The sequence below is a fragment of the Myotis lucifugus genome, unplaced genomic scaffold (assembly GCF_000147115.1).
Source record: "Myotis lucifugus unplaced genomic scaffold, Myoluc2.0 scaffold_138, whole genome shotgun sequence".
NCBI classification, from domain to species: Eukaryota; Metazoa; Chordata; class Mammalia; order Chiroptera; family Vespertilionidae; genus Myotis; species Myotis lucifugus.
Window position 1 is genome coordinate 1,947,088 of NW_005871186.1, and position 17,875 is coordinate 1,964,962.

Here is a 17,875-nt window from a genome sequence, read left to right on the forward strand (position 1 = left end):
ACAGTAAACCCTCTTTGAGGTCCCCCCAGCACTTACTGTGTACCTATTGCAGCCTCATTACACTTGGTTTTAGTTGTGTATTTACAAGCCTCTGTCCTCCAAAGAAGGGGAGAGATTGTGCACAGTTCATTTTAATATATCTAGTAATGAGCACAGATTCTTACACAAGTAAACACTGAATAAAATAGCTGAAATTAATGAGTGCAGAAAAAAATCAAGACTGTTCTCACCCATCAGTCTAAGGGTTTCCAATTGCCTGCCATACTCTTGATTATGTATCTGGGTCAAGGCTCTAAACAAGGGCTTTCTGGACATAAGATATGACTGTTTGGCCATGTTTTCCTCAGACTCTGTGGTTGAGTCTTGGTTTCATCAGCTTTGCCACTTCTCCCTCAGCACTCTGAGCATGGCCTCCCTGATGGGCTTGGATTTCACACTGTAGATGATGGGGTTAAGTACAGGGGGCACTACCAGGTACACATAGGCAATAAGAGCATGTACAATTTGAGGCAGGTGCCTTCCAAAGCGGTGGATCATGGATACACCTATGACTGGGATGTAGAAAACCAGAACAGCTAAGCTATGAGAAACACAAGTGTTGAGGGCCCGAATGCGTTCTTTGGGAGAAGCCAGACCAATCACTGTATGAAGAATCAGGGTATAAGATAGCACAATAAGCAGGGAGTCTACACCCACCGTGGACAGAACGACATACAGTCCATAAAGGATGTTCACAGTAATGTCAGCACAGGCCTTTTTCATGACATCAGCATGGAAACAGAATGAATGGGACAGGAGCATCTTGCCACGGCAAAAATTCAGTCGCTTCAGTAAGAAGGGTACTGGGAAGAGGGACACAGTGGCTCTAGCCACAATGGCCAGTCCAATTCTGATGATGACATTGTTTGTGAGGACAGCTGCATAGCGCAGGGGGTTGGAGATGGCCACAAAGCGGTCAAATGACATGGCCAGGAGCACCGAGGACTCCACCACAGAGAAGGAGTGGAGGAAGAACATCTGCACCAGGCAGGCATTGAAGGCGATGAGACGATGGTCAAACCAGAGCACAGCCAGGGTGGTGGGCATTGTGGACAAGGTGAGACCCACATCAGTGAGGGCCAGCATGGACAGGAAGTAGTACATGGGCTGGTGCAGGCTGGGAGTCCTCCTCACAGCCAGGAGGATGAGGCAGTTTCCAGTGAGAGCCACAGTGTACATGCAGGAGAAGGGAATGGAGATCCAGCCATGAGCGGCCTCCAGCCCTGGGATGCCAATCATCAGGAAGGAAGCTGGCTGGAAGAAGGAGATGTTGACATAAGACTGGGAATGAAGCATCTTTGGAGGACAGATTAACTCTTGAAAGATGTGACCTGAAACTGGGCAGAAAAATAAGGAGATATGACAAAATTAATGGAAACACCCCAATTCTAATATTAAGTGACTGGGTTCACAAACAATACCAAATATAAAAGGTATAGATTTAAAAATATACTGCAATCTTATGGTCCTTGTCTCCCCCCCCCCATCCCCAATATGTGGGATATAAATCATAATGCAGCAAATAGACAAATAACAAACAAACAAATTCATAGATTCAGACAATAGAATGACGGTTACCAGAGGGGAAGAGGGGTGTGGGGAGGATGAAGAAGGTAAAATGGGTCAAATATAGGATGATGGAAGGAGTTGAGATGGTTAGCACATAATGGAATATACTGACACTGCATTATAAAGTTGTACATCTGGAATTTATCTGATGTTATTAACCAGTGTTACCCCAATATATTTAATATAACAAAATACTGCATCTAAAAGCAAGCTAGTTAATAACTATATTTTAACTTATTGACTATAAAAGTATCATTTCATAGTGTGAAACACTGATCTCTTCACACATAGATTAATAAAACAACATACGAGAAACTGCCACCAAATACCTTTTAGCAGAGATTTCTTTAGCAACCACCAAAAATAGGTCTGTGAGCAAAAAGAATTTTAGTCTGAACACTGGGGTGTTCAGTTATGCCATATTTAGCCAATGTCATGGGCTTGCTCTGAAGGTAGGAATGACTTTTTTTTTTCTTTTCTTTTAATTTAGGTGTGTGGGGGTTGCTTCTAGAGCAGAGGATTATGCATATTCCGGTTGAAGACTTTAAAAGGAAATAAAGTTGCCCGTAGTATCAGTTTAGCATCCTCCATTCCTTCTCTCTCAGATACTATTTTGAGCAAATATGAAGCTCTGGTGGAACTCACCCCATTCAAAGATGAGCAACAAGCAGAGAAGGCCAACAGAATTTGAGCGGATGTATTTTGTAAAAACTCAAAGGGATAAAAGAAGTTACAGATATGTGAAAATACTTTTGGAAATAAAGAATTATTCAGGAAAGAGAAAAAAAGTTTCTGTCCAAAATTTTCCTAAATAAGGAAATGATTAACCAAATTAAACTTAAAAAAAATATTTTATTGATTTTTTACAGAGAGGAAGGGAGAGGGATAGAGAGTTAGGAACATCAATGAGAGAGAAACATCAATCAGCTGCCTCCTGCACACCCCCTATTGGGGATGTGCCTGCAACCAAAGTACATGCCCTTGACCGGAATCGAACCTGGAACCTTTCAGTCCGCAGGCCGATGCTCTATCCACTGAGCCAAACCAGTTAGGGCCCAAATTAAATTTTTTTGATATTAGAGTATAAAAATAATCTGGAATCTAATGAACAAAATAAAATGATGAACAAAATAGAAACAGATGCCTGTATACAAGGAACAGACTGATATCTGTCCGATGGGAGGGGGAAGGTGAAGGGATTAGCCAAAGAACATATACGCATAATGCAGACACAGACAACAGTGAGGTGGTGGCCAGAGGGAAGGGGGATGTGAGGGATGTGTGGAGGTGGGAAAGGGGGTGGAAATAGGGACATCTGTAATAGTGTCAACAAAAATAAATAAAATAAAAATAACTGATGAGAATGCCAGATGGGAAGAGGACTTGACACATTGTCTCATCCACTCCTTCTCTTCTCTCCCCAGAAATGTGGTCTGGGATTCCAGTTCATCTCTGACCTGTAACTCTCTGAGCCTCAGCTAGGCAGCCTCCTCAGGCCCCCCCTTTTTTTTTTCAAGCAAGGGATGAGACCACTGTCTCTTTTATTGTCCAAGACTGGTTTTTCTTCTTCTCTGCATTATTTCCAGACCTGCCCACTGCTATCTCCATCTGAGGCTAAGGTGCTGGCAGTCACCCATCTAAGAAGGGAAGAGGCAGGTGTGTTGGGGCCCCAGTTACTCACCCTGGCTGTTTCCCAGGCTGCTCTGCCACTCCACATGCTGCAGAAGTCCAGGATGTCTTTGTGGCAGAGGACTTGTTTTATCCCAGTGCGCAGAGACGCTTTAGCAGCAGTGCCCAATCTCCAGGGAAGGCGAGGTTTGGGCCACAGAGGAAACACTCCACTCAGGTTCCTGGGGAATAAAAAAGTTGGGAAGTCTTTGGAATCAGGGGAATTGTGTAGAGGAAGTAAACACTAAATGTGAAAGAGAGACAGAATCATAGACTCTACAATACCCCACGAGGTTTAAATGATGATATTCAGAGATTATCAGCTTCAAAGGCCCATCTGCATTTGAAATCTTTCCAGGACAACATTCCTGGTGAGGCTTCAGGACGAGTCCTACAGGAGTTCCCAGTCTTTGCAGTGGGTAGGGATATAGAGTGATGTGTTGGGAGCCTAGAAGTGCTGGCCTAACCCAGGCTGAGGGAGTCAGGGAAGGCTTCCTAGAGGAGGTCGAGAGGGAGCAGACTTCTGAAAGGCCCACAGACACTTCTAAAAACTCAGCTCTCATTCTGGTATAGACACCAGGACTCTGGGCTTATAGCTCCAGATTTGGCTGACAAAGATTGTGCCCACACTTCTAGCCTAGGACTGACCTAATGAATCAGGCAGGTGCAAGAGGGGGGGACATGGACAGTGAAAAGAACATGAACTGTTACAGAATTTACCAGGCAACCGAAAAATACACAGGAGTACTCCGAGATTCAGGATAAACCCATTTATTTCCAGATGTATTAGTACCATGACTCAGGGGAGCCTGTTTTCAAATCCTGAGCAAGCCAATATGGAGAAAGCTTTCTCTTTATACCCTTTGGTTTCTTTGTCCCCCAAATATGGATAAGACTTCCAGACCTTCTGAGGGTTTTGCAAAAAGCCCCGTAATGGGGGCCATGAGACCACACCTAAAGGCCTGGCCTGGCACCAGCGCTGATAACCTCTTCTGGGGGTTGTGTATGGTTCATGGTTTATGGCCTCTGTAAAATGTGAGTATTTAGGTAAACAGTTCTTGCAAGACCAGATAATTAAGAAAGGGGCAGTGACTTGATTATAGGCTAACAAGATAGTGCATTAGGGATACTGATTAACTAGGTACAGAGTCAGACTGCTAGGCCACCAAAAAAAGTCTTATTTTCCTCATCAGAACTACAGAGCCAGTCAGACATGGGTTCTAATTCTTGTTCTATTTCTCACCACATACAAGGCCTGTCTCTGTTCTTTCTTCACCCCCAAAATAGCTGTGGCCTCAGATGTTTCATAAATCAATTTGGACTAAGGTCATTGACCCGGAGCTGTTTTCTATAGACCCATTTGACTTCTCTTCGACTTTGATTGCACTTTCCCAGCTGGACTGGGTCTAGCCTGTCTACATTTTCCCTCTTAAGGAAAATTTTGTATATATATATTCTCCCACTCTGTAGGTGGTCTTTTCATCCTCTTAATTGAATCTCGATATAGCAACAGGTTTTAATCGTAATGAAGCTCAATTTATGAAAATTTTCTTAAATAAATTATGCTTTTGGTGTCAATACTAAGAAAGCTTTGCCTTGGATCCTGAAGATTTTCTCCCATGTTTTTCTAAAAGTTTTAGATTTATACTCACATTAAAAATTTTTTTACATTTAGGTCAGTGATCAATTTTGAGTTAATTTATGCATGTATTGAGGTATAAGTAAGAAATAAAGTTGTAATATACTTAAAGTGTACAATGTGATGATTTTATATACACATACACTGTGAAAAGATTCCCACCACTGAGTCAATTACATATTCATCACTTCACATATTTATCTTTATTTTCTGAGACTATTTAAATTTTATTCCCAGCAAATTTCAATTAAACAATATTGAATTATTAACTCTCATGATCACATTAAACATTAGATCCTTAGAATTTTTTTTTAATCTTATAACTAATTGTTTTGTTCTGATTAAAGAAAGCTCATTCCAACCTGGCTGGGACCTGGAAGCTCACCTGGAAATTCAGCCCATCCTCCACATCCAGGAGCTGCCTGTTATGATGGAAAGATTAGCAACCTTGTTGCAGAAACCAGAGTCATCAGCCCTTTGAATCCCCCAGCCCTTTGCATACCTGCAGGTCTTTGCAAACTCCCAGCCCACATTGCCTGTAAACTGCCCATTTTGCATACCCATTCTTATCCCTTTTGCTTCCTTCCCCATGTAATCTTCCTCCTTCTAACCAATATAAGCAGCTGACTTATGGTGGGGGGAGCGGGGAAAGAGCAGATTTTTGTGGATGACCAGCTGCTCTGCCATGCTGCTGGCATTATTGGAATAAGCGCTCATATACGGTTCAACCCTGTCTCTGCTCAATTGGCTCAAGTAGTGACAGGCCGCCCTGACCCATTGATTGTCCAGTTACACTTAGACCATGTGCGAAGGAGATCCCGCTCCTGCAGGAGGAGTGGAAGCCTATTGGACTCACCTGAGGCAGAGACGTATTCCACACGGAAGTGATACCATGCAGTATTTGTCTTTTTCTGTTTGGTTTATTTCACTTAACACTATGTCTTTCAGATTCATTCATCTGGTCGTAAATGGCAGGATTTCCTTTTTTTGTTTTTAAGGCTGACTATTGTATAACACATATATCACATTTGCTTTATCCATTTGTTTATCGACAGACACTTAGGTGGTTTCCAATATCTGGGCTGTTGTGAATAATGCAGCACTTAATATGGGAGTATAGATATCTCTTTGAGATAATGATTTCAGTTCCTTTGGATATATACCCAGACAAAGCTGGGATTGCTGAATCATATGGCATTTTTTTTTTTTGAGGACCTTTGATATTTTCTACAGTGGTTTCTCCAATGACATTCTCACCAACAGTACACAGGGTTTCCTTTTCTCCATACCCTTGCTAACACTTATTATCTCTTATCTTTTGGATTCTATTTGACACTGTTAACGCAAAAAAACTATTGAAACCTGTAAAGAATTTTTGTGAGTTTATTTGAGCCAAACTGTTGACATATGCTGGGAAGCAGAACCTCAAGGAATTGAAGTAATGCTCTGGAGAATGACGGGTTACACTTGTATTTATACATTGCAATCAAAGGAAAGGGACTTGGGTGAATTACATGAAATCCATTGGTGATAGACTAGAGAGGCGGGAGAAAGCAAAGTGGGGAAACCCCTGGGATTGGATAAAAAGTAAAATGATGGACACATACTTAGGTGGGTGCAGGAACAATTAACATGATAATGAAGGAATTTGTGGTATCTGTCCTGGAGCCCAACACATTTCGGGTCCAGAAGTTACAAGTTACCCAGACATTTCAAGGGTATGTTATCATAGATGCAAAAAGACAGATAGGCTCAGCTAAGGTAAAGGTTAACCTTGTCAGTGAAAATACTGGCCTAGGACGTAACTGCCCACCATAACTGCTTTTAGTTAAAGTTTAATTTCAGACCATCCCTTGTGGTTACTGAAAGATCAGACAGACGCCGAAAACCATGACTACAGGCTTTATTAGAGGAGAAGGACCCCGCCGGCTGTCTCGCAGGGGGAGAACAGCAGCACGCGCAGAGGTGGGCACGCCTTTTGAGGGGCAGAATGGGAAGGAATGGGGAGTTTATTGTACTCGGCGCACGCTGATTGGTGGCTTAATTTATGGTCCATATAGGAACAAGGGTTTAGGGTATTTAGCAGGTGTGGATTGGTGGTCCAATGTATAATCCATATAAGGTACATGGTTAGTCGCTCAGGTATTTCCGGGCTGCAGGTTACGTCATACTCCGCCCACCAGTTGGGGGAAGGGAGGATCTATCAGTTACTTTAGATCTCTGAGTTTGCAAGACTGCCATGCAGGCCTTCCCTGAGCTTGTCAGGTTAGCATGTGGTCCCTTTCGTCCACAACACTCACTACAATACTGTCTATTCTTTATTTTTGGATTCTCTTCACCTTTTACAGGGCCTGGAACACTGAAATGATTTTTGAATATTTAACATTAGATGACATCAAGGAAATGACTACTAGGCATGACTTTTGGCACCAGCTAAAGAATTGGTGGTGATCATTGTGGGAAAGAAACTAAAAAATGTGATGCTGGTAATCTCTGTTCATAAACATATACTGAGAGTAAATCTTGCCTTCAATTATAAAAAAGGCTGGGGAGAGCTCTCTTACTAGAAACAAAAAAAATATGTTCTGTCCTTATTTTTGTTAATCCAGTTTGGGATAAATGATGTACTACTGAGATGGAAGCCTCAATGAAATTACTGGGGGATGTACTGTTCTACTTATGGGGCAACCTCACTCAGACTCTGACTCTCAAGGGGACTTGGCTACCTAACCTAGTGCCGTTCACTGACCAGGCCAACATAAACATGGCTGGGAACGGGACAGTGTTTTTGGTCTTCAGTCCCTGGAGACACTTTTTCACTGGGAAAGATATACTCACTCTGATGAGCAATTGCCTGAGACCCAGAGTTCTTTCATAGCAGCACAGTGGCTGCCTGCCTGGGACCACCTCTATTAGTTAACTCAGCTCTCAAGCACCTAGAGGGTATCCTCCTGGAAGCTCTTCCTGACCAATGGGAACCAGAAGACAAACACTCTCTCAGAACCCTGGTTCATGTGAACAAGGAATAAACAATGGCCATACCCCACTTTAGTTTGTCATCTTCTGCAATACAGTGACGTTTTTCTGGAACAGCTTTGAAAACTATGATCTTTCTGTTGGTCTTCATCTTCTAGTGCATAAGATCAGTCATTTCAATCCTATTTAAATCCCACCTCTTTCATCCACTATACTACTCCCTTCCTTTCCCCATCCCCCAACCTCAGACCTGGTACTGGTGTGTGTAAGACCCAGGGGGCGGGGGGCGGGGGGCGGGGAAGGGGAAAGGCCAGTTTTTAAGTTCCACACTTCCAGGTTAATGTGACTCAATGAGTGATTTAAAAACAAACTCTGTGTGCCTTGCTTGTCATATCAGAACACACATTTCTGTTCTTCCAATATCTTGTCAGGCAGGGATTATTACTTGCCTCCTCCATGGAAGTAATAATAATGAATACTTATTGACTACATACTTTGTACTAAATACTATCACAAGTATTTTACATGGATGATTGTATACAATTCTCATAAAACACTGATGGGTAAGTACTGTTATCATCCCTAATAAACAGATGAGGATAACAAGCCGCACAGAGGATGCATTGACTTCAAAGTCACAGAACTGTCTGCTCTTTCTGTTGGACTGGGCTTCCTTTTAATAGAGCCTGTGACTACTCCTGGGGTGGGCAATCCCCAATCTTTGAGAGCAGGATTGGTTTCTGGAAAGAGCCTTAAGTGGTAGATTCAGCGAGTAGGAGATTGAGTTGGTAGGTACCATGTTTGGGAAAACAGCTGGTGTGGCCTCAGGGAAGGGTTCCCTGAAGGGTTTTAGCCTTACAGGCCCTTTGGAACTGTTTGGCTTCTTAATGTTCAGAGATTACATCCACTAGACAAGGTCACTCACCTAGTGGCAGAACAGAAATAATAGCTCAGAGCTCCCAAATCCCATCCCAGGGCTATGTCTCCCAGTAATGTAAGGGATTAAATATCATCCTCTCTAGGCCACTATACTACCTGCAGTAAAAAAGAACGGAATTTATTTTTTTTTTTAAAATACATATTTTATTGATTTTACAGAGGAAGGGAGAGGGAGAGGGATACAGAGTTAGAAAACATCCATTCAGCTGCCTCTTGCACGCCCCTTTACGGGGGATGTGCCGGCAACCCAGGTACATGCCCTTGAACGGAATCGAACCTGGGACTCTTGAGTCCGCAGGCCGACACTCTATCCCTTGAGCCAAACCGGTTAGGGCAAAAAAGAAGGAATTCTTACCATTTGCAACAGCATGGATGGAACCAGAGAGCATTATGCTAAGCGAAATAAGCCAATCAGAGAAAGATAAATATCACATGATCTCACTCATTTGTAGAATATAGAGAACAACATAAACTGATGAACAAAAACAGATCCAGAGACAGAGAAGCATGGATCAGACCGTCAAACCTTAGAGGGAAGGTAGGGGAGGGTAGGGGTAAGGGGGAGAGATCAACCAAAGGACTTGTATGCATGAATATAAGCATAACCAATGGACACAGACACCAGGGGAGTGAGGGCATGAGAGGGGGGTGGGGGGTGGGGGCAATGGGCGATATGTAATACCTTAATCAATAAAGAAAAAAAACTTTAAATAATATATTTTTGTTAGTCCAATATATCCAAAATACTAGTACAATCATTTCAACATGTTCTTGACATAACATTGATAAGGAAATAGTTTATATTCTTTCTTTGGTAAGTATTGTAGTAAAACATATAACATAAAATTTATCATTTAACTTTTAAATTTATTTAAAATTTTTTAAGTATAATACTCAGCGGGGTTAAGTATATTCACATTGTTGTGCAACCATCACCACTATCCATTTCTACAACTTTTTCATCACCCAAACTGAAATTCTGTACCCATTACATAGTAACTCTTCATCCTCCCCTCCCTTCAGCCCCTGGTAACCTCTATTCAGCTTTCTGTCTCTATGGATTTGCCGATTTTCTATACCTTACATAAGTGGAGTCATACAATATTTGTTCTTTTGTGTCTAGCTTATTTCACTTAGCATAATGTTCTCAGAGTTCATCCATTTTGGAGCATGTATCAGAATTTTGTTCCTTTTTTATGGTTGAACAATATTCCATTATACGTGTATACCACATTTTGTTTATCTGTTCAGCTGTTGATGAACACTTGGGTTATTTCCACCTTTTGACTATTGTAAATAGTGCTGCTATGAATATTGGCATACAAGTCTTTTTTTTTAAAGCATTTTTTTATTTTAAAAATATATATATTATTGATTTTTTACAGAGAGGAAGGGAGAGAGATAGAGAGTTAGAAACATCGATGAGAGAGAAACATCGACCAGCTGCACATCTCCTACTGTGAATGTGCCCACAACCAAGGTACATGCCCTTGACCGGAATCGAACCTGGGACCTTTCAGTCCATAGGCCGACGCTCTACCCACTGAGCAAAACCGGTTTCAGCGGCATACAAGTCTTTAGATGACTTGTTAAAAATAAAAACCATAGGGCAGTGGGAAGGGTAGGAAAGACAAAAATAGAATATGAATATGTTGGACTGTGGTGGGACACAGTGAGGAATTTGGGAGCAAGAGATACACACTTTATTAAATTGTCTGTTTGACCATGCTCTTAGGCATATGGAAGTAGGCAGGGGGGTTTAACTGAGATATAGTAATGCACAGGAAGACAGAAACAGATGGAGGTTGTGGGGACCTCATTATTTGGAGTGAGGCCAAATACCTGAATCTCCACTTTCACAGAGCATGGGCATCTCTTTGTTTCTTTAGGGAAGTTACCTCTTTCTTCCATTCTCTCTCTTTCCCTCAGTCCTGATCTAGTTGCATTGATTGGCTGCATGACTTTACTGCTCTGAGCAGGAAATCCCAGTTGAATGCTCCCAGGATCCCTCCTCTTAAGCAAGAGCTCACAGGTTGAAATCTCCTCCATGGTTTCTCCACCCAAGTCCCCCACCCAAGCTTTGTTCAGTGAAGCTACTGAGGGAAAACGTAGGCCCAAGGATTGCAGTCAGATTTCAGCTTTTCATCAGATCCTGAGAAAAGATGCATTAGCATCATTACAGTCATACAAATGGTACCTATCAGGATTCCTGCACTGGTGGGAAAGCAGACTAGAAAACCTCTTGTATCTTCAAATCGGAGATTATAGGATTCTATAAATATAAAAGCAATAGGCATAACACTTAGCAAAATTTAAAATAGAATTTTATTATATCTTATAGCTAAGTTTAACACTTGAACTGTTTGACAGATACAAAATACACTAAAAAAAAAGGGGAGATATGATTGAGAAGGTACAAGAGGTAAATAGACAAAAATATTATTCTCCCTTAATCTGGAAAGAAGCAGGATGTAGAATGTGAAGAGTAATCTGGATTTGTTGCAGGGTTAACAACAAGGGCAGGGTTAACTCTCAAAACACATAGTCGTTCATCTCATTAAGCACACAGCAGAGAGAAAACAGAGAATTTACACAGGCTGAGGAAATAAATGGCAGATGTTAAACAGGAAGCAATATAACATGGGAATTAAGTAACTATATTTGATCATCAAATGTAATTTCAAATCTTGGCGTAGCACACACAAACTGTATGAGTTATCTTGTTAATGTAAGCCTCATTTCTCTCACTTATAATAGGAGACAAAAATATACTTACCTCATAAAGTTGTTGTGAAGATCAGATAAAACCCATAAAACACTCATTACAGTGCCGGGAACATTGCAAGCACTCAAGATATGTTCATTGACATTATTGTTTAGGGCTTAGATAAATTCTCGGGTAATGAATGGTAAGCAAACTGTGAGGTCTGTGAAAAGCCCTGGTTTATATAAATTACCTGTTTTATTTCCCCATTTAAAAAGTTATACATGCCAGCTAAACAAGACCTTCATAATAAATAAATTTAGAAAATAAGACCAAAAATAAATCACTAATAATTTGAGCATATTTCCTTCGAGGCAGTTTATTTTTCAAGTTAGTTTCAATCATATGTCTATTGTTTTTCATAAAATTATAGATTGTTTTGTTTTATAGCAGAGTCTTTAAAGGACATATCATATTTCTTTAATATGGATTATTCCACATAATATTCCATTAAGTAAATGGACCATACTTGAGTTTACTCTTCCTTACTTTTACATATTATGGTAGGAGATTTCTATATATGATTACTGTAAATAGTGATGTAACTAATATCTGTTTTGAAAAACCCGTTTTCTGCCACTTATATTTATTTTGTTAGGATGCATTTTCAAAAGTGCGATTTCAGCATTAAAGCATACAACTTTTAAAAAGTTCTTGTTTCATACAACCAATTATATCATCAGCTGTGATGTTTAAGAATATACAGGGTGTCCCAAAAATGTATACACACTTTGAATGATTATAAAGTCAGTGTTTATTAACATACAGTTCATTTCCAAAATTTAAAAGAATCTGCAGAAATGAATAATTTTTTTTTTTTTGTCAATGCCTGTTTCAAACTGATGATCATTCTGGTACTGCTAATAACACGAAGCAATGGAATCGCAAACATCAAGAATCATTTCGTTCGGTATTCGTGTGCCCTCAGTTCATCGACTGTTGCTGGTTTCATACCATAAACTTTATATTTTGTCTAGTGGTACTTTAGGATAAAGTTTCTTTGTTCAAAGCCTAGTCTGGCTTCACCCATTATTTCAAATCAGTTAAACCTGAAAAGGAGTGAAAATTAAGTGAGTTATCAGCTGTTAAAGTGTGTATGCATTTTTTGGGACACTATATGTTTTAACATAATCTCCTTTTTTATTGTAAATTCTCATTAATAAAAATTGCTAATTTGATAGACAAAAATGCTACCTTGGATTAGTAGTCAGATAGAGTAATTTGTCTCTTGTTTCAGAGCCAACTGTATTTTTGGCACTCTTCTTTACGTTTTTTTTTTAAATACTTATTGGAGCATTGGTGGATTTTCTACTTAAATTTTTTATATAGTAAAGATATAAATAACATTTTGAGCTATGGAAGGGAATTATGGTATCTCCCCAAATTTCACTCTGAGCTGAGACAGAATTTGGAGATCAAACCAGAGAAAAGCATTGATATGCTTATCGGCTAGCATTAGTAAGTCATTATCAAGCCATTAAGGATAAGGGAAAGTGGAGTGGGAAGGGTCACCTGCTTCACACAGTCCGAGGGTCCTTGTCACAGCTGATCTTGAACATAGCTAGGACTCGAGTTCTGATCTGTTTGGTTTTGGCAGCATAGATAATGGGATTGATCACAGGAGGCAGGAGTAGGTAGATATCACCCATGAGAACGTGCACAATGGGATGAAGGCTGTTTCCAAAGCGATGTACCACTGAGAGGCCAATGAGAGGCACATAGAAGGCCAATACCACACTGATGTGTGACACACAGTTTCCAAAGGCCTTGGCCCGCTCTGACTTGGAAGGCAGTCGTAGAACTGTTCGTATAATCAGAAAATAGGACAAGGAGATGAACAAGACGTCCACGCCCATAATCAGGAGAATGGCAGTAAGACCATAGACCATATTGGGCAATGTGTCTGTTTGTGACAACTTCATCACATCCTGGTGTACACAATAGGAGTGCGAGAGCACATTGGACTGGCAGAAGGCCAGCCGTTTGATGAGCAGAGGCAGTGGGATAAAGAAGAGGGATCCACGGACCACGGCCACCACACAAATTTGGGCTGTTACTGTGTTGTTGAGCACTGCAGCATGGCGCAATGGGTGGCAGATGGCTATATAACGGTCAAAGGCCATGGCCAGAAGGATGGTGGACTCAATGGCCGAGAGAGCGTGAATAAAGAACATCTGGGCAATGCAGGCATCGAAGGCAATCTCCCTGGAATCAAACCAGAAGAGGGCGAGGATCTTGGGCATGGTGGATGTGGACAGGGCCAGGTCGATGGCTGCCAGCATGCAGAGAAAGAGGTACATGGGAGCATGCAGGCTGCGCTCCGTCTTTACGATAAAGACCACGATGCAGTTTCCAAACACCGCCACAGCATACATTGAAAGCAGAGGGAAGCCGATCCAGAAATGGACTTCTTCTAGTCCGGGGAAACCAATAAGCACGAAGGTGGCATGTGTGAAGTTGCAGGAACTCATAGCTGGCACGGAGAAGGGGCACTGGAGAGGGTCAGGTCACACTGGCAGCCTGGTAGGAGATGGAGCACAATCAGAGAGGCCAGCCCTGGAAACTGGGGACTGATGCACCTCAGTTCTCCTTCCTTTATTCTCTCCTCCCTCTTCCAAGCCTTTTTGGCTTTTTCATAAGCTATGAAGCCCCCTCCAAAGAGAAAAGTGACAGCTCAAATTCATGTACTGTCACTATTCTCAAGGTCCATTTATATTTTTAAAAGGGAACCTGGAAAGAACATGCTTATCCCAAAATGTATCCTTCTCAAGTTTCCTTAGACTCCTTCTCCCAGCCCATACCTTCATTGTCTGGACACTGGGTGGTCCTTTTCTCAGATAGGTGTTAAGAGATACCCTTTTGGGAACCCCTTCCAGATATGGCTGTGTCCTCCTCCCCTCTCCTCCCCTCCCCTCCCCTCCCCTCTCCTCCCTTCCCCTCCCGTCCTCTTCCTTCCCTTCCCTTTCCTTCCCTTCCCTTCCCTTCCCTTCCCTTCCCTTCCCTTCCCTTCCCTTCCCTTCCCTTCCCTTCCCTTCTCCATTCTCCCTTCCCTTCCCCTCCTCTCCCTTCTCCTCTCCTGTCTCCCTTCTTTCCTTCAATTTTTCATTCATTCCACAAACAATGACTTACATGACATACTATGTACAAGGTTATTTGTTAGATGCTGTTGATACAGAGGTGAAAGACACCTTTTGCCCTTCAGATGCCCTACTTAGAGTGAAAAAGGGACAAGTAACCAAATTATTAGGGTTTGGGAATGTGCTAGCATAAGGTGGGCATTTAATGCATGGGAAGAGGAGAAGCATGATCATATTCCTGAAAAAGATGATCCTTCTGTTCAGTTTTGAAACATAAGTAGAAATCAATCAGAGAAGGGAATAAAGGGTATATTGAGGATAGGGAGGGTTTTGTTTTGTTTTATTTTGCTTTGCAGTTTTTCAGGATTCCAAATACCCAGGTCTAAGGTCAGTGTGGGGAGAAAGAAACACAATAGTATTTTTTAAAAAAATTAAAAGGAAAAAGAATACGAAGCAAAAGGCCAAAAGTCAATCTATTAAGAAAAAAAAAAAAGGAAAGTCATCTGGGGGTCATTGAATGAAAGGCAGGAGCCCCTCCAATGACTTCTCTGGAGATAAAAGTGCTGGCAGGGTGTGGGGCCTCAGGCAGATCTTAGCTGTTTGGCATGTTCCCTGTGAAGGCTCTTCTCTCTCTCTCTCCTTGCTGATGGGATCCTACACATGTGAAAGCTGCCTACAAGGCCACTCTTATTGTCCCAAGAACTTGGTCCAAATCCAGATATTCCTAGAGCTTTGTCTTACCTGGAACATTGGCCAACACGGCATTCATATTAGGGCAGACATTTCCTTTTTAGAAACCCAGTGCTGTTCTGCCGCAACCTCCTCAACCCTAAACACGTGTGCTCTTACTTCATTAAATGTTTCCCTGCTAGGCTCCCTAGTGTCCTGGCTTTTAGAGCTAATTGTATCTCAAGAGCCAAGGAAATGGCTTCAATAAGAACCTCTGAGTCTTGGGAATAAATTCTGCAGGAGTTTTTATCAATTGTGTTCAGGTGAACTGTTCATCTCGCCAAGATTCTTCTTTACTCCTAACCTCAGTCCTTAACTGCAACTGGGAGATGCTCTTCCATTTGGCCTTAGTGGAGAGAGTTTGGAAACCAGCAGTCTTACATAAATATAATAAGATGAGAACTAAAAGATTTGACTTGTATTATCCCCTTTGGAGACAAAGTAGTAGTAACAAATCCAGGGATTAAAGATTATAAAATCCACACCTCTGACTGCTATTTGCTCTTCTCCATCCTCAGAACATGTACAAGGACATAACAGCTACCCTCCTTGACAAGCACAGATCCCAACTTTGGACCCTAGCTGCTGTCAGAGAATAAAAAGCTCTTTTCAGAGGCAGATAATTGCATCCCTCAGTGAGATCAAAGGAAGCTTATATCTTGCATCCATGCAACCATCTACGTATCTGACATAGGTAATTTGGGGAAAGGAGATTCAGAAATCCAAACAAATCAGGCTGGTAAGTATGTGGTAATGCTAAGGTAACTTCCTTGGAGGGAGGCCATATCACTGGACCTCTGTGTGCAAGAGAAATGGGGCCCAGGCGAAGAAAAGGGTAGGCATGGAAGTAGCAAGAGGAGCATAGTAACGTATTTCTTCCTTTTCAAGGCCTCCTACCCATCCCACTGCATGTAGCACTTTAGATAGATATAAGGGCCTCTGTTGGCCGCAGAGAGTCAGCTACTGTCCTGACCCATCACTCCGCAGGACATCTTTTCTGCTTTCCTGGTAGCAGTCTAAGACTTTGGGCCGTCATCTTGTTTCCCTAGTTTCCCTAGTTACCATAAGACCTTATGTCTCCCTCCCAGGTTGCCTTGCCTTTTGCCTAAGGTGACCCCTGGCTAGACCCAATTTCTGATTATCTTTGGGTCCAAATGTGGCTGTTGCATTTATACTCACTTGCTAATGCTCTGAGATATTCCTTCTTGGCCCATGGAGGTGTAGGTGGCATGCAAGGGCTTTCCCTGCCCTGCTGTGAGGCAGTGTGTGGGGTCTTCAAGGTCCCTTAGGACGCAGGATTTGGGCTGCCTAACCCCAGATGAGGTTGCACTCACTTGAAAACGGTGCAGAGAAAGCAGCTGGAGCTGGCTTGCCCTTTTAGGTACAGGCCTATTTATAATGCTGCCCAGGAGGCCCATGGGAACAGGCTGTGGGAGCATGGACTGGGGCTCCAGGGGCTTGGCAGACAGGGAAAATATCTCCATGTCCTTTTGTGTGCCACTCCCACAGGGTTCCCACTGTTTCTCTCTGGGGGGAGGGAAAATCACAAGGGCCCCTGCCTCTGGCATCACTCCCACACTTACAGATACAGGGCTCTCGCCAATCTGTCTCCACTCTTCCAGGTAACTCAGGCTCCCTCAGTCACTGCTCTTCCTCATTAGCCACTTTCCCAACCACAGCAGCCAATGTGCATTTACTAGTGACGTCCTTGGGCTCTAGGAGTTCATATTCTCTTTAAAAACCAAGGTAGGCCTCAAAATGTGCAGTCCCATCATTCAAAATAAGGGCATTCACTTCTTCAGCTTTTCTTTTCCCATCTTTTCTTTCCGTTGATGAAACAGACCTTGATGTATGGAAATCACTCTTTATTGCACCTGTGTTACAGATAAAGATTAGATGAGATAAAAGCTAGTTAATTAGTGATAATATCAGTTGGATAACCAGTTTTTCTGACTCTTTATTCATTCATATTCAACAAATATTTATCAAGGGCTTACAGTGTAAAAAGAAAAATAGACAGCCCCTCCAGAAACTCTCATCCTCATGGAGTGGTATAGACAATACATGGAGCTACCATGAAAAACAAAAAGCATGTTCAATAGTTTAAGGAGGAAAATAAAGGGAATGTGGGAATAGATAAATATCAGGGGGCAGTTGACTTTTTTTAATAATATATTTTATTGATTTTTTTATAGAGAGGAAAGGAGAGGAATAGAGAGTTAGAAACATTGATGAGAGAAAAACATTGATCAGCTGCCTCCTGCACACCCCCTACTGGGGATGTGCCCGCAACCAAGGTACATGCCCTTGACCGGAATCAAACCTGGGACCTTTCAGTCCACAGGCCAACGCTCTATCCACTGAGCCAAACCAGTTAGGGCAGGCAGTTGACATTTTAAGTGAAGCTGCCAGGGAAGGGCTCACATAATGGAAACATTTGAGAAGAAGCCTGAAGGGAATGAGGAATGTGTCTAT

General features: G+C 42.0%; 2 protein-coding genes across 2 annotated transcripts; both read right to left on the reverse strand.

The window, feature by feature from the left end:
• Positions 1–372: 372 nt before the first annotated feature.
• LOC102424105 (olfactory receptor 51I2-like) lies at positions 373–1,335 on the reverse strand. The gene has a single exon (XM_006094593.1). The coding sequence runs from the start codon at positions 1,333–1,335 to the stop codon at positions 373–375; it is 963 nt and encodes a 320-aa protein (XP_006094655.1).
• An 11,765-nt stretch (positions 1,336–13,100) lies between these two features.
• LOC102427038 (olfactory receptor 51E2) lies at positions 13,101–14,068 on the reverse strand. Its single transcript, XM_023758806.1, has one exon. It carries the CDS (start codon positions 14,063–14,065, stop codon positions 13,112–13,114), a length of 954 nt encoding a protein of 317 aa, XP_023614574.1. The 5' UTR covers positions 14,066–14,068; the 3' UTR covers positions 13,101–13,111.
• Positions 14,069–17,875: the final 3,807 nt, after the last annotated feature.

Excerpts from the sequence above, each read along its gene's own strand:
- LOC102424105 (XM_006094593.1), bottom strand. The coding sequence starts at position 1,335 with ATGCTTCATTCCCAGTCTTATGTCAACATCTCCTTCTTCCAGCCAGCT.
- LOC102427038 (XM_023758806.1), bottom strand. The coding sequence starts at position 14,065 with ATGAGTTCCTGCAACTTCACACATGCCACCTTCGTGCTTATTGGTTTC.